Source organism: Mastigoproctus giganteus, chromosome 4 (genome assembly GCF_048544385.1).
Source record: "Mastigoproctus giganteus isolate SK-2022 chromosome 4, ASM4854438v1, whole genome shotgun sequence".
Taxonomy (NCBI): Eukaryota; Metazoa; Arthropoda; class Arachnida; order Uropygi; family Thelyphonidae; genus Mastigoproctus; species Mastigoproctus giganteus.
Genome location: NC_143578.1, coordinates 108,497,827 through 108,515,616, shown reverse-complemented (window position 1 = coordinate 108,515,616; position 17,790 = coordinate 108,497,827). Strand labels below are relative to the sequence as shown.

The following is a 17,790-nucleotide window of genomic DNA, read 5'->3' as shown; positions in this document are numbered from 1 at the left end:
AATGATGCCATTTCAGAAGAACAGTACCCACAGAAGGTAGCTATGCAAAAGACATGCACCCAAAACTGAATGTCTATAGACCGAGAGTGGAGTGACTTCATATGGGATTAGTTATTAATTAAGCTGACTGTCCTCTTTTGAACAGTCAAAGAGCTTGAGAGAGATTTTAGGAGTGCTACCTGAAATGTGGAAACAATATTTCATGGTAAGATGAATTTGTACAGAGTCAATAGCTGTTTAGAAGAAAGATAATATCACAAGTAAAAAAGAAACCCCAGCCTTTTTGATGCAAAGAAGCAATATTTGTAATGTGGTTATGCCATGAGAGGGATTAGAAGTGAGACCAATCCCTAATATAAATATGTATTCTTGTTTAGAAATCTGAGTGTCATTAAAGATGAGCATAAGAACATTAGTGTTTTTTTCCCCCTTCGAAAATAATAGGATTGAGTTTAAGAAATAATTTTAAATTCTGTCTTTAAAAAGTTGATTCAGTTGTTTACGCCATTGTTCAATGTAAGGTACAGAAAAAAAATACTTTTTCTTATTACTGTTGTTATTCGGAGTTATAATTGGTTCAATCTATTTACCGTTTGTTCTTTGATATGTCTAATTACAGACAGGGGGGTAGCCACAATTTTGAAATCTGTTTGTCAATATTTCTATTTGGGTATTTAAGGCCGATTCAGATGAAGAATACTTAAATGCAGTAAGGAATTGATTTAACATGATTGATCTTTTACGCATGAAGGAGTACTAGCTGTCATAGTGTAAAAACATGTCTATCTTAGTAGATTTTGTATATATTTTGAAGAGAATGCCATTCATGTTACAGGTAAGGGTAAAATTTAAAAAATTTAATGATCTATTGTCCAGGGTCTCAGTTTCTAAAGTAAACCGTAGTCTAGGGCTGATATTATTGAAAGTATGTAAGATTTCTTGTATAGCAGTTGAGTCTGTAATACAAAGGATGTTGTCTAGATATATACCATAATAGATAATCCTTCATAAGAAGTAAAGGCAATAAGCATAAGTGTTCAATTTTTGACAGGTAAATTTCCATGAGGCCACTGAGATTTAGACCCATCGATAATCCAAAAATCTGTTTGTAAACCTTGTTTTGGAACATGATGTAGTTTGCTTCAATTAAAAATTTGATCAAATCAAAAATTACTTTAATAGGAAATTTTTTGTGGTTTATTGGGAAAGAGTTTTTACTCAACATTTCCCATATGATACCCTAGCATGTACTCAACATTTACCAATGTAAATGTTGAGTACATGCTAACTATACATTTACCAACATTTACTATACATTTACCACTATACATTTACCAACATTTACATTGGTAAATGTATAGCGAAGTGACATCAAGAGAATATAATATAATTTGAGGAGATATTCAGGGAGGGGAATGCCAGAGGTGAATTAAACTCTAGCAGTGAGCTAGATGATTTTGTAATAATTGAGAGGAAAATGGAGGAGAAATTGTTGAAGATAAACATAAAAAAGGTACCCAGGGTGAATGGGATCTATCTAGTTATATTAAAGGAGGCAGCAAAGGAAGTAAGCAAACCCTTAGCCATAATTATGAGTGCTTCCTTGGACTCAGGGAAGGTACCCATGGACTGGAGATGCAAATTTGACCCCAATTCACAAAGGAGGATCAAAGGGCAACACAAGTAATTATAGACCTGTTAGTTTAACTTCTGTCCCAGGGAAATTAATGGAGGCACTGGTTAAAGAAGCACTGCAGGATCATCTAGACAAGATTTCAGTTACACAGAAAGGGTTTGTTAAGGGGAAGTCTTGTATAACCAATTTGACTGGCTACTATGATGTGGTCACAAAGGAACTGAATGCAAAGAATAATTTTTATATCATATATTTGGATCTTAAAAAAGCTTTTGATACTGTTGCACATGGAAGACTGCTGCACCAATTGGAGCAGTGTGGCATTGGAGGCAAATTGCTGCTATGGATAAAGGGATGGTTGAGTGGGAGAAGACAAAGTAGTAATCAATGGACACTGCTCATCGTGGACTAATGTTATTAGTGGAGTACTCCAGAGTTCAGTGTTGGGTCCATTGTTGTTTTCCGTATTTATAAATGATATTGATGATGATATATCAGGCTTACTGTCCAAGTTTGCAGACAATACAAAGGTTGGCAAGGTTGTTAAGGACACTAATGACAGTACACTGCTGCAACAGGATCCAGAAAATTGAGCAGATGGGCTGAGAGGTGGCAAATGAAGTTTAACATTGACAAATGTAAAGTATAACATATGGGAAGCAGTAACCCCAGAGTAACGTATCAACTCTGTGGTACTACACTGACAGTGTTAGAGAATGAAAAGGACTTGGGGGTACTTGTGCAGGCAGATATGAAGTTTTCTGAGCAGTGCAGCAGTCTGCAAGAGTAGCTCATGGCATCTTGTCAATGATATACAGGAATTTTTCTAGCAGGGATAAGGAGGTGATTATCCCCTTGTATAAGGCGCCTCTGTAGCCAGGTGGGCAGGAGCAGCACTGCGAAGCACACGCTTCTTGATTAGACCAGGGTTCGAGCCCGTGAGCCACCAAATATGGAGGATACAGAAAGGTCAGGGAATGACCACTGCATATCCCCGAAGCAATATGGCCTTAGTTGCTAATGCTCCTAAAAACCAAATAACAACAACCCTTGTATAAGGCAATGGTCAGGCCACACTTTGAGTACTGTATACAGGTCTGGAGACCTCATTTTAAGAAGGATATAGAGCTGTTGGAATGAGTACAGAGAAGGGCAACAAGATTAGTGAATTGAACGAAGGGTTGCTCCTACAAATAAAGGCATAAGTTTTGAAGATTACAGTGTCTGGAGACTAAGCACCTGCGAGGTGATCTGATTGAGGTGTATAAAGCCTTGAATGGGTTGTGAATGTTCAGTGCTGAATGGATTCTTCCTCTTGCTCAGAATAATCACCCTGAGAGGGCATAAATTCAAATTGAGGAAAGACAGTTGTAGGATAGATGTGCGGAAGCTTGCCCTTAGCCAGCAGGTAGTTGATTGGTGGAACAGACTTCCATCTGTTGTGGAAGTTGATAGCGTAAATAAATTTAAGGCTGAGCTGGACAGGTATTTGGAACAAACGGAGGGGTGACATGGGAGCGTTTTTTTTTTTTGGCTGATGCTGCATAAGCTTGCTTTCTTGCATTGCATGCCTCTACTAATGCTAATAAATCATTCTCTTTTAACTATATAGCTTTTAAACTATTAAAATAGCATCAGAATTTTTTATACCGAAATTTATAGCTTGCCAATATGGTTTTACTATATTATATAGATGAGTGGCTAAGGACACGAAAGCTGAGTGCTTGTACGAGACGATTGGACAGATGGGGTGGTTCGCTTTATGTAATGTAATTTGACCAAAAAGTGTAGGAATATATGTTCTAGCTTTTAAATCTTTCAGTTGGGCCATAATCCTTCTTTCGATATAGAGTTAGCAATTTGTTATATTGGTTTACCAGATTTGAAAACAACTCTGTGCTAATTTCTTGATATGTAGAAACATCAGAAATTACAGTATTTAATTTGTTTATGTAATCTATTTTATCAACTACTATGACAGCGTCCCCTTTGCTGGCACATTGTATAATGATATTTTCATTTCTTCTGAGGTCATGTAATGCTGAACTAAAACATCCCACTTAAGCATTAAGTTTAAGTGGGCTGTTTTAGGGTTGTTTACTACTTGATTTATCTGCTGGATGATTATGTCTTTTTCTGCCATGTTTCAGAAACCAAATTTGACATCTATAATTAATTATTCCTCTGGGAATGTAACTTAAGGTAAATTGTAATTTATTACCTTTAATAGGAGTGAAACAAATTAAATGAAGATAGGTTGGTTACATGTGGTTGGTCTGGTGTAGATTGAGATCTAAAGGGGCGTTCAGAATTGATACTATGCAAGTTTCCAAATTTTTGAGATATTGCATTGTTTGTTGTTGTGTCAGTTTGATTTCTGTCGCTAAAGTGTTAAGGTGAAAATTAATGGAGGTGTTTAATGAAATCCAATCATTGGTGTGCAAATATTTCTTTAATTTATTGAGTAATTTTCTAACTTCATAAAGATGTTTCTTAGGTGGCAAGGCTATTGAGCCAGGTTTCTGATACTTGGTATACACTGGTGTTCAAAGAAAGTGCATCACCCCTTAAAATTGTAATTGTCGTCTGAATAACATAAGTATATGGCAGTATTTCTTACAGATTGCATCAGATTAGATTGACACATGTAGGTGATGATGTAATATTGCATCAGCTGTTACTTTCAGCTATATAAGCACGCTCTGCATGAGTTGCAGTCATTCCTTGTTTGTCTCAGGATGGCGAGTTTCGTGCAGTTGACGCCACAAAGAAAGAGTTCTATTGTTGCTTTATGTGAGGAAGGAGGTTCTTCCCATCATATTGTTTATAGAGAGTGTCTTGTAATCAATCGACAGTGAGTAGATTTCTTTCCAAACTCAAGAATACTGGTTCTGCTGATAGGAAAAAAGGAACTAAATGCAAACAAGTCTCTACACCAAAACAGGACTCCGTTTTGAAGCGCTTGTGCCTTAAAAACCATAAAGCTTCTTTGTTTGAGCTAAAAAGAGAATGGAAAAAATATACAGGAGTGGTAGCAAGTGCAGTAACAGTCAGAAGACGTCTATTCAAAAATGGACTTGTAGCCCGTCGTCCTAAGAAGCCCCACCTCACACAAAAAAATGAAAAAGGTCCGATTAATTTGGTGTAAGGAGCATGTCAAATGGACCCCGAAGCAGTGGAAGCCGGTTATTTTCTCAGATGAGAAAAAATTCAACTTGCATGGCTCTAATGGGAGAAAAATGATTCGCCGTAGACGTAGTGAAGAATACCATCCAGACTGTATGGTGTCTACAGTGAAATTCTCCACCAGCAAAATGATATGGGAGTTCATTTCGTATCGCGGAGTAGGTCACCTGCAGTTTATAAAAGGTTCCGTAAATGCCAATGGATATCTGGCTATATTGGAAGGCAAATTGCTGCCAACCATTAGAGACCATTTCAACCTGCCAAGTAACTGCATCTTTCAGGATGACTCTGCTCCTTGCCATCAGGCGAAAAGTGTAAGTAGGCACTTCTGTAGTTACTTTAGCTTCATTTCTGCATTAGAGGTTTGAGAATAATGTGTTTACATTTGTTGCAGGTGAAAAAATGGTTGTCAGAACTGTCCATTACAACTCTTAGCTGGCCAGGAAACAGCCCGAACCTGAATCCTATAGAGAACTGTCGGCATCATGTGGAATCTGCAGTTGTGAGAAAGAAACCAAAGACCCTTCATGAACTTCAGGAAGCCATAATTCGTGTTTGGAACCACAAACTATCAGTTGATTATCTTCAGAAATTGATCTTGTCAATGCCTTGACAGTGTGCTGCTGTCAAGGCATTGACAAGATCAATTTTTGACAAGATTATTCAACTAAATATTAGTTTGCATCTGGTGAAATTTTCATTTTGTTTTCCATTTAAAATGATAAACTGATGCAAATTGAGGGCTTCTGATAACATTTCAGCCATAATTGTCATGTTTTCCAAAACTGTTGTATAAAGGTTGCAAATGTTCATTTTGGAATATTTTGAGAGCACCTGTCATATTACTTAGCTTTGCCTTAACTATTAATAAATATCTTTTGTTTATATTTATTTTTGTGATGCTAGTCATTAATGTAACATACCATGCGAAAAAGGGTTAGAAATGTGAAATTCCTAGGTGATGCACTTTCTTTGAACACAGTGTATTGTGGTTAACATTCATAACAGCAAGTTTTGGGATATATTTTGTTTAAGGCAAAATTTTAAAAACCTAATGTGGTGATTTTGACAAGAATTTTTTAACGTTAAGGAAAGTAAATAAGGTTTTAGAATGTTAAGATTTTTTGAAGTTATTTTTATTAATTTTTAATTTATAGGCATAATGTCTTCTCCCATTTGTTGTTGTCCGTTGGAATTCTGATGTATTTTGGTGGCGGGTTTAGAGTTCTCTCCAACCATGGATATTGGTTGGAGAGAGCTCTAAAATAACAGAAAGTAATTCTACCCTCTGAGAGTAGAATTCCTTTTGTTATTTTAATATTCATTTAAATTCAAGGAGAATGTTAGGGCAGAAACGTCCTACATGCATATATTGAGGTAATTCCTCCCTTTATTTTGAAAATAACATTAACTGCATACTTTGAAGGGTTTGTTGGTGAGGAAATGATCAAGGGTGTGTGGTTAGAATTGTCTAGTAGGTAAATTCACAAGTTGATCATTGGGAATCACAGAGGCTTTGAAACCAGCACGAGTTGTGAACATTAAAATTTCCAAGGAAGGTTGCAATGGAGAAAATCATTTCAAAGAAAAGAAGTCAAAAATTTCTGAGTGATTTGTTGTTGTTATTTGGTTTTTTTTTTTTAGGAGCATTAGCAACTAAGGCCATATTGCTCCGGGGATATGCGGTGGTCATTCCCTGACCTTTCCGCATCCTCCATATTTAGTGGTCACAGGCTCGAACCCCGGTTTAATCAAGAAGCATGTGCTACGCACTGCTGCTCCTGCCCACCTGGCTATGGAGGCGCCTTTAGTGATTTGTAGAGTTGGAAGAAAGATAGAGGTAAGAGATGAATTTGAGAGATTGGAGTAAAGAAATTTTAAGAGGAGATTCCAGATTAGTAAGTCTCTGACAAGGAACATTGAAATTTTCTAGATGAAACAAAGTTTGTTATAGATGTGCCTTACTGGTATGAAATTAATAGTTTCTCGATTAGCAGAACTGTGAAAAGTGAATGATACTTTTACAATTACACATAAATTGTTTTGGCTAACCAAATATGTTAAGATTGACCATACATACAAGATTCACAGAGCTAGTGGCTTTAACATCTTGTCAGAAATCAGCTGTTTTATTAGAGATAATCTGCTAATTGCAACTAAATGTGCAAAGCAGTTTTTGGTAGAGAGTACTGTAATTGACTTTTGTAATTTCTATGACTAGAAATATTGTGATATTGATGCTGTAATATATTAAGTGATCAAAAGCAATCGTCATGAATATTTGGTCCCAGTCAGTGGACATAAATTGTGATGGTAGCACACTGTACATCCTTTTACAGACAAATGAAGAGAGACTGTTTTATTTTAATGCCAGGCTTAAATAGTCTTATGGACCATATGCATTTCCAATGCTGGACACTTCTTCTGCCAGGATAATGCCCCATGAAATGGACTGAGAATATGATAATGACATCAAAATTAAAATTATGATATTTTAATTCGTTCAGCCACATGCAGATGAGAATTGAAAGGATCATCAAGCATATGAAGCCCTCTTCCATCCAGGAACTGAGGAATGCTATTTGGTCTGAATGGCTGAAACTACCAAAGAATATTATTAGCATTCTCTAGCCAGACAGTAGCCTACATATACTAATGTAGTGTTTCTAATAAAGGATCTGCTAATACACAAATACTCTGCTAATGTTATACACAAATATATTTCAACTAGCAAAAATAACTGGCATTGCCCAGGGAAATTCATTTTTTTAATATACAGTCGAACTTGGTTATAACAAGCATCAAGGGAGCGACAAAATTTCCTCGTTATATCCATTACTCACTATATCAGTGATGAGTTAAATCTGCCTCCTATATTTTTTAATTCTCAATAACTTGATAAAAAGATAGATTCAAAAAACAAAAGAAATATTAGAAATAAAAAAATAATATTAGTATATACCTACATATTATTTGTATTAATATGCCTGTATTCGGTTTTTGCATCGATCCAGCCAACTGTTATTACATACAAAATTGTTGCGTCCAAATTGTTTAGCAAATTTTTCCGCTTGAGCCTTCAAGATTGAACCATCTATTGAAAATCCAGCACTTCTTTGTGTAGTGAACCATTGAAGCAATGCTACGTCGATATTTGTAACCTCGCACTTTCTGAATTTATTATTATTATTATTTTTTATTTTTTTTTTTTTTCGGTTATGTTTTTTTCCAATGCTGATATGTAAACGTGTATTCTTCACAGTGTCAATACAGTTGACGAGGACAAAGAAAACTTTTTACACACCAACATTTTTCTACTATGTTCTAACTCACAAATAATTTCGACTTTCTCATGAATCGAGACACACTTTCTTTTGAAAGTGTGTCTCCGAAGTGTGTCTTTGAAAGTATGTCACCAGTAGACATGTTTCCGAAGGAAGGGTTCATTTCTAAGTGGTTTTACTTTAAATGGATGACTGGACAGTGGCTTTTTTCTTTTCATCATAGATTTCTTTATAGCAAGCAAACATATCATTCACCTCTCTTTTAACTTTTAAGAATCATTTGCTGTCAGGATCCATCTTCTTATACCTTGCCATTGCCACCTCTCTGGTGATGAAGTGTTTCGGCTCATTTGGTTCATCTTAAGCGTCGCCAGCATTTTCTTCTTTCACTGTCGCTGCCTACAAGGCAATAAGTTCTTCGTTAGATAATTCCTTCTCTTCTTCCTCTATTAACTCCTCCACGTCTTTGGCATTAACCTACAACTGAAGTAGCTCTGCAATCTTTACAATCTTATCTGTGACCTCTTCATATGATTAATCTTTTTCAAATCCTTCGAAGCCTTTTACATGCTGTGGGCATATTTTCTTTCATGCGGTATTTAACAACTTTTAGTAATTTCCACCCAGGCATTATTAATATTTAAGATGGCGTGGTAAATATTGTAAGATTTCCAAGTCTCTTAACATAAAATTTTTCTCATTGTCTACTGCGGACAGTGCCTGAGCAAATTTTATGCATGAAAAGTATGCTTTTAAATTCGAAATAACACCCTGGACCATAGGTTGGATGATTGAAGTCATGTTTCGCAATAGAAGTATGACTCTCATGTTTGAAATCATCTAGATGAATAGGATGTCCAGGAGCATTATCTAATAGAAGCAAAATCTTGAAAGGAACGTTGTTGTCTTTACAATATATTTCAACCTCGGGAATGAAGCACCATTTAAACAATCCTCAAAGGGAGATATTGTTATCCATGCTCTCTGGTTCAATTGGAAATGCACAGGTAAGGTGGCTTTATTGATGCCCTTAAATGCATGAGGATTTCCAGAAGTACACAAGCAATTATTTTAATCTGTAATTTCCTGCTGCATTAGCCCCAAGCAAGAGCGTGGCAATATCTTTTGACATCTTGAAACCTGGCATTGTATTTTCCTCTTTGGTAATCTATGTTCGATCAGGCATTTTTTTCCAGTACAGAGCAGTCTCGTCAATGTTAAAAATTTGCTGCGTTGAATAGCTGCTTTCATCAATAATTTTTTCCAACACATCACACATCACAAAATTTCTCTGCAGCTGCAGAATTGGCACTAGCGACTACACTGCATACTTTAACGTTGTGGAAACCAGCACGATGCTTGAACCTATTAAACCACCCGTTACTTGCCATGAACTTTGGTTGGGGTTCGCTGTACTTATCGTTAATATCTTAACTCCAGGGGCTCACATCTGGTGAGTATGGGCTTGGCACACCCAGGGTCCTGAGCTGGATATCATCATTCTTCTCATGTGATGAGTGTAGCATGTAGTGTCACCACATGCTACACTCAATACCTCCAAAGGTGTCATCTCAGAATGGGACTTAATGAATGTCTCAGAGGAGGAAATTGTAAATGAATTGCAAGATCAGAAGGTCATATAGGCAAAAAGAATTATGCTGAAGAAGGATGGCGAACTTATTCACAGCATCATACTGACATTTAGTTCACCAAACCTACCTACATCGGTGAAAGCTGGGTATCTGAACTGCTGCATTCGCCCGTATATTCCAAACCCGTTAAGATGTTATAAATGTCAGAAATTCGGACACTCCCAAACAGTCTGTCGAGGTGATGCTGTATGCCCTAACTGTGGCTCGAAGGAGCATGCCCAAGCTGATTGTAAATCACAGTCCTCTGCCCTAACTGCAAAGGCAACCACCCAGCCTTCTCTAAAACATGTAACCAATGGAAATATGAAAAGAAAATCCAGAAATACAAGGTAGAAAAAAAAAATCTCATTTTCAGAAGCAAGGAAACAAATACAGCAACTGATACCAAAACATACATATGCTGATGCTGCCAAAAGATTTCACACAATATCCATTCAGACTGACACATCAATACCACCAAGCATTTCTATTTCTGAATGGGCACAATCTATACTCTCTTCCGTACCACAGTCCTCTAAGCAACAGACTTCAACCAGATCTAGTAACATGCCAGTCACGATACCACCTGTTGCTGCTTCAGCTTACGTAAGACCTGCTCAAATGAGGCTTGCAATCAAGAAGAAAATGAAACCATTCTGGAAATCCATCCAGAAGACGAAATAGAAACCAGACCTGTTTTTTCAAAGAGAGAGAAAATGAAAGCTGACCACCTGAAACATATTTCCAAAAAGCAGACAGACGCAGCTACTCCATTTAAATCCAAACAATGAAAAACATCGTATAATGGAATTGCAGAGACTTTCGCAGCAATATTGATGACATCCACGAAATAATTATGAACCATAATCCAATTTGGAATCTGCTTACAAGAGACATATTTAACACCTCAGTTGTCTCCCTCGATAAAAAATTATTCTCTCTTTTGGCAAGACAGACCTACAACAATAAATGCTCATGGAGGGGTAGCCATACTCGTGGACTCACGAGTCCCTTGTAAATGCATTTCGCTACAAACTACCATTGAAGCTGTTGCCACGCGATTGGCATTAGCCTAACACTGGTTTCTATCTACCTGCCACCCAGTTATCCTTGTACCTTTCAAGAACTTCAAGATCTCATTGTGCAGCTGCCAACCCCTTTCTGTTTATTTGGCGACTTCAATGGACACAATCCATTGTGGGGATCTCCCAACACAGATGCCCGAGGACAACTCATTGAAATGCTTGTCGACAGACAAAATCTAACCATATTAAATACAGAATAGAAACCAACTTATTTCCATCTCCCAACAGGATCAGTCTCTGCAATAGACCTATCCATCTGCTCTCCTATCCTCTTTCCTAGTATTGAGTGGACTGCTCTGGACGATCCACTCAATAGTGACCACTACCAATAACCTGTAAAATACTCTGTAATCTGTAAAATACTTCACTCTGCATAACTTCAGAAAACAGCACAAAATGGAAATTTTCTAAGGCAGTTTGGAAAAAGTATGCTTCCCATGTATCCTTTGACAACCAGACCATTGAATATCATCCAATTGACAAAGCTGCCAACCATATTACAAAACAGATCCTAGTAGCTGCATCTATTGCCATTCCACAATCACAGTCAAGCATCCGTAGAAGCAGAAATTACTGGTGGAATGAGGACTGTAGAAATGCAAAAAAAGAAAAAAAACGTGCGTGGAATTTATTCCGCAAAATACCCTACCACTGCTAACCTGATAAACTACAAAAAACTTAGAGCTAAGGCCCGCCATATTAGGAAGAAAGCAAAAAAAGACTCTTGGATTCGATTCGCAACTGAAATTAATAAAAATACTGACATAAGAATTATATGGAAAAAAATCAGGCAATTAAATGGAAAATTTCACCCATTGTCCTCCCCATTTATCACCTGGAATGGGCTGGAACTGTCTACTCCTGCAGAGATTGCAGATGCCCTAGGTGCAGTATTTTCAGTTATCTCAATCAATGGCATACAAACCATCATTTCAGAAGATTAAGACTTCAGCTGAAAAATCCCATCTGAATTTCAGAACCAAATCGTTTCTACCATACAATCAACCACTCACTATGCTAAAATTTCAAGAGGCTCTATCCACTGCAAGGAACAGCGCTGCTGGCCCTGATGGAATATACAACATAATGCTACAACATCTAGATAATAAATCGCTATCTTCCCTTCTGACATTCTATAATCGCATCTTCATGGAACATTCATTCCCCAGTTCTTCCTGGCGTCACTCTTTTGTACTGGCAATACCTAAACCAGGGACATAAATCTCTCTATGTCTAATAATTATAGACCCTCTCTCACCAGCTGCTTAAGTAAAACCCTAGAAAAAATATTACACCGTAGACTAACATGGCACCTTGATTCCCAAAACATGATATCTGATAATCAATTTAGTTTCAGGAAAAACCGATCATCACTGGATCTTATGATCAAAGCAGAAACAAATATTAGGAATGCATTTATTCAAAATAAGCTCGTCATGGCATGTCTCGATATAGAGAAAGCCTTTGACACCACTTGGTGTTTTGGCATCCTGAGAGATCTTCATTCCCTGGATCTGAGAGGTCACTTACCTTACTTCATACAGAATTTCCTACAGCAGAGGACCTTTCAAGTTCGCTATCGGCAAGTCCTTTCCAAAACATATATATACAAGAAGAAGGAGTCCCTCAGGGCTCTGTTCTTAGTGCAACTTTGTTTGCAATAAGAATAAACCAGTTGACTAAAATTATTCCCAATACAGTGAATTCATACCTTTATGCTGATGACTTGACGGTCTCTTGCAGTTCACAAAACGAGTTATATTGAGAGGCAACTTCAAACATCAATAAATAATATTGAACTATGGATGACACAGAATGGTTACCGACTGTCTTATCAGAAATCTAGTGTCATTCATTTTTGTAACAAACGAAAGATGCACCCAGATCCTGAAATACACTTAAGAAACCAACCTGTCACTGTTGTGAACAACGTTTGTCTTCTTGGTGTGATTTTTGGCAATAAATTGAACTTTAAAGAACACATTAAACATCTACGGACTGTTTTCCAGAAAAAAAATGAACTTACTAAGAGTTATTTCTTCTACATCGTGGGGTGCAGATCGTTGCACCTTACTTCACTTATATAGAACCCTAATCAGATCTCGTCTTGATTATGGTGCCCCAGTGTATGATTCTGCTAGGGAAAGCATGTTAGCACGTCATGCCCCTATTCAACATTCTGCCCCCCCCCAGGATTGCTGTAGGTGCTTATAGAACATCGCCAGTACAAAGTCTTTATATTGAAACCCATGAACCTCCCCTCAGACTCAGGAGAAAGATATTACTCCTAAATTATGCGGCCAAAATTCAAAGTATATCTACTCACCCCATTCGGCCAATACTTAATGATCCACAGTTCTCTATGCACTATAGAAACAAACCCAGAGCAGTTCAACCTACTAGTATCAGATTGCAGGCATTATCGCAAACCTGGAATATACATCTTGACAAAGTCTTCCAAAATTCAAACAGTGCAGATCCTCCATGGTATTCTATTAAAGCATCCTGTGACAGCTATTTCCTAAACTGGGGAAAATATTTGCTTGCAAATATCAATATACAGCAACTCCATACTGCTCACACAAAAAATTATCCACATTTTACAAAAGTATACACTGATGGATCAAAGTCTGAAAGTGGAGTCGGGGCTGCAGCTGTCTTTCCCTATAACACCTTCTCTGTTTCCTTGCCCACTGAATGCAGCAGTTACACAGCAGAATTATGGGCCATCAACCTTGCCTTAGAAAATATCCTCCATCTGTCTATCCAAAAAACTGTGATATATACAGACTCACAGAGCACACTTTATAGCCTTGCAAAATTCCTCCTCGCCAACACATCTTGTAATAGCAATAATAAAATCTTGGCTGATGCATATCCAAGAACACCAGCAAGTAGTCATCTTTTGTTGGATCCCAGGCGACATGGGGATATCAGGGAATGAAAAAGCAGATTGTGCAGCAAAACGATCATCCAACATAGCATTGACAGATTACTATGTTCCATATATTGACTACAGATCCTATATAAGACATGTATGTAAGGAACAGTGGACACTTCTATGGCAAGCTGAACCGCAGAACAAGCTCCTGCAAATACAATCTGAACCGAAGTTATGGGCTTCCAGTTTCCGTGTAAACAGAAGGGAAGAAGTCCTCCTGTCCAGAGTGCGAATCGGTCACAGTCACCTCACCCATCTTTATCTACTCACAGGAGACGATCATCCTAAGTGTACACACTGCAACTCTTTTCTCACAATCAAACACATTCTCATTGATTGTACACTATACACTGATGCCCGAAAAGCCTCATTCAGTATTCTAAGAAATCTTCAAGAACCTTTAACACTTCGTCATATTATAGGCAATGATGCAAATCTTTAAGAATTTTTCTGCTTCCTCAAAGAGATACAGCTATATGATCGCATCTGATATGATTTTATAATCACAATGTCTGAACTCCATACCCTTGATAGGCACGATATGGCCCTAGTAGCCTTTGCACCAGAAATAACAATAACAATAGTACATGCATTTTATCATTTTATTTATTTATTATTAATTTTAAAGTCAGTATTTAATTAAAATAAAGCAAAAATTACTACTTATATATATTAGAAAAGGAAAGCTTTATTTATACAAATAATGATTCCTTTGAAAAACTTTTCAGCAATATTTTATTAGTGAAATTTTAATGCAGTGAAATGACTTGTGAATCCCAAAACAGTTTGCTATAATGTGATTTTATTGTGTATATTTCTTCTAAACAGATGCACAATATGAAATCTGAAGCCTATTTGTTTTATATTAATTTTAGTAAATGCATAAAATTTTCAGTGGAAGAAAATCGTTTCAAGCAAAAAATGATTCAAGATTATGGGAAAAGAGTCTTGCAGCAAGCTGAAAAAGACATTAAAGAATTAGAGGAAGAGAAGAAAAAACTGAGGGAACGCAATGTTCTCCATCAAAAGGATGTTGTGGTAATGTATTTTTATGGCTATAATGGACTTAAGATGTTAATATTAGTCTTATTCTTGAGTTACCTGTTATAAGGCAAGATTTCAGCACAATAAGTCCGTAATTTACAATTGTTCACTCATCAAATTTTTGCTTTAATGCTTTTGCCAGTTCTACATATCAATCATACTCTGATCCTTGTGTGCATCATAGACTGTCAAAAAATCAAAGGATAATTAGGCAATTAAAATCATGCTGATGGTGAAATGAAAGCATTATTGCTCTTATGTTGACAAGGGAGAATTTTCTGTTTCCTGTGCCCACTTTCCCTTACATGACCTCCCTAAAAAGAAGATGACTTGAATGTCCTTGAGGCTGTCACAGACATTCTCTCAGATATGCCAGACAAGCTGTTCTTGCTACCTGTGAGTCTAAAACGCTGATGGAACTGATATTCGGGTGACACTCAAGCCAAATTGGACCCAATTTCGGCGAAGTCTGGACGGACTATGACAGCCAAATCCTCTGCTTGCACCTTCACGATGGTGGGACTGTTAGTAATCCTGGGTGTAACCTTCATGCACAAGTACATGGTGGGTGACCACCCAGGTGTGAACCAACGTAAGCAGGGGTCGAGGTGTGGCGCCCACACCACATGGAGGAATGCCACCCCTCTATGTTACCAGGCAGTACTAGGTGGTAGATGACTCTCATCAACCGGTGAAATACCACCACTTTGCTTATTGGAGGCTTGAAGTGGTGGAACCCATGTTTAGTCTCTAGAGCTAAGTTCCGGCCAACCCTTCCATATCTCTTCCATCATGCAGTATGATTGATGATTTTTGAGGTTATGATGAATGTCGTGGCGAGATCCAATATTCCTTACATTTCGAGGATACAGCTCTAAAACGGTGTTCGCAGGCCGGCCGCTAGTTAGTACACCGGACTGAACCTATTGGTAACTCTCTAGGAAGCTTCCGGATCAGCTAGTGTATAATCTTGCTACCTCTACTCTGCCAGATAGTGACTGGAGGGAGTCCGAGTAGTGTGTATGCGGGGAGCATTGTCGAGGCCACGTTATGTCAAGGATCTGGGTATATTCTTACCACATGTACGCCATATCCAAAAATTTCATTACTTCATACAGCATGTCCCACCCACTTTTTCTTACTATTGAATACACCATGAATTGTCAAAATAATAGAGCAAGCTTATCTGCGAAAAGATCTAAACCTCCCAAGGACTTCCTAATTCATTTCACAAATATACGTGGTCTCAATTCTAATCTCAACGATGTCCATTTCCACTTGCAGTCTTCCAAACCCCATGTCCTTTTTCTGACTGAATCTCAGTTATCAGTTGATTCAACTACTGCTCATCTCAGGTGCCCAAATTATTCGCTGCATGATTTCTTTCGCCTCAAAGGTGGTACTTGTGCATATGTCCGTTCTGATATTCCCTGTCAGAGACTTGGCAATTTGGAATCTCCTCTCTTTGATCTTCTCTGGCTTAAAATCTCTCTACCTCATTGTGTCAAATTCATCTGTTGTATCTACCGTTGTCCCAACTCCACTAATCACTTGGAGCTCTTTGACTTCCTCTCTTTGCAACTTGACTTCCTCTCTTTGCAACTTGACTTTCTCCAGTCCAACTTTCCTATCAGTGAGGTAATTTTCCTTGGTGATTTTAACGTTCACAACTCCAGCTGGCTTCCGTTTTCTAGTCACACCGACCCAGCAGGTCGAGATGCTGAGGCTTTTGCAATTACTAATGACCTAGCACAGATTGTTCATTTACCTACAAGAATACCGGACAATCCTAATCATACAGCCAATATGCTTGATCTTTTTCTCACAAACAACCCTTCTAAGTACACGGTTGAAGTGAGAGGTCCTTTAGGCACTTCAGATCACAACTTGGTGATTGCCTCTTCTCCAATGGAACCTTTATCTCATGGCTATTCCCAACCTCGTATTGTTTGGCATTACAAGAATGCAAAATGGGATGACCTGCGAGACTTCTTTTCTTCTTTTCCTTGGTCTGATTACTGTTTCAAAACTTCTGATGTCAACGTTTGCTCAGATCGTGTCAGTGAAATTATTCTTGCAGGAATGGAATCCTTTATCCCACACTCCACTTTAAAATCTCGTCCTTTATCTAAACCTTGGTTTTCCAATAAATGTGCTAAGGCTGTCCAAGAGAAGAACGTTGCATATTGTAATTGGCTTGTTTCTAATTCTTCAGTTTCATTTTCTGCCTACATCAAAGCTCGCAACAATTGTAAAGCAGTTATTAATCAGTCCAAACTAGAGTTTGAACAGGCTAAGAGTAGAAAACTTGCTTCTTGCCCTAATGGTAGCCGAGCATTCTGGTCTCTTGCCAAAGCTATTGGCCGCAACTTTTGCCCATCTCTGCTCCCACCTCTGTCCAAACCAGATGGTTCTGTTGTCACTTCAGCCAAGGATAAAGCTGACCTGCTAGCATCCCATTTTTCTTTGAGCTCATGTATTAATGATCTTGGTAAAACCCCTCCCACCATTCCTAACACGCTCCATTCAATGCCTCCTGTGGTCTTCCGTCAAAAGGATATCAGAAGGATTTTGATGAATCTTGATGCTAAGAAAGCTCCAGGTCCTGATGGTATTTCTCCACTTGTTCTCAAAACCTGTGCTCCTGAACTTACTCCTATTCTTTGCCGCCTTTTTTCACTTTCTTATTCCAAAGGTGTTTTTCCTTCTGCTTGGAAATTTGCTCATATCCAGCCAGTTCCTAAAAAGGGTGACAAATCCCTCCCATCCAATTATCGTCCCATTGCAATTACTTCTACTCTTTCTAAAGTAATGGAGAAATCAATTAACCGCCAACTCTTAAACTACCTAGAAACCTTCCGTCTGATCAACGATCGCCATTATGGATTCCGTCAGTGTCGATCCACTGGTGATATTCTGGCTTATGTTACCCATTTATGGACTAATTCAATGGAAAGGTTCGGTGAAACACAAGTAGTTGCTC

At 37.9% G+C, this 17,790-nt stretch overlaps 1 protein-coding gene across 6 annotated transcripts in view; it reads left to right on the top strand.

Annotated features, from left to right (window-relative positions):
* The window catches only part of LOC150086983 (cilia- and flagella-associated protein 53-like), a 238,972-nt gene that overhangs the window by 197,457 nt on the left and 23,725 nt on the right, over positions 1–17,790 (top strand). For all 6 annotated transcript variants that reach the window (XM_090372872.1, XM_090372870.1, XM_090372871.1 and 3 more), the window contains one exon: positions 14,659–14,801. In XM_090372872.1, the coding sequence (XP_090228998.1) occupies positions 14,659–14,801 (143 nt within the window). The remainder of the gene's footprint in view (positions 1–14,658; positions 14,802–17,790) is intronic.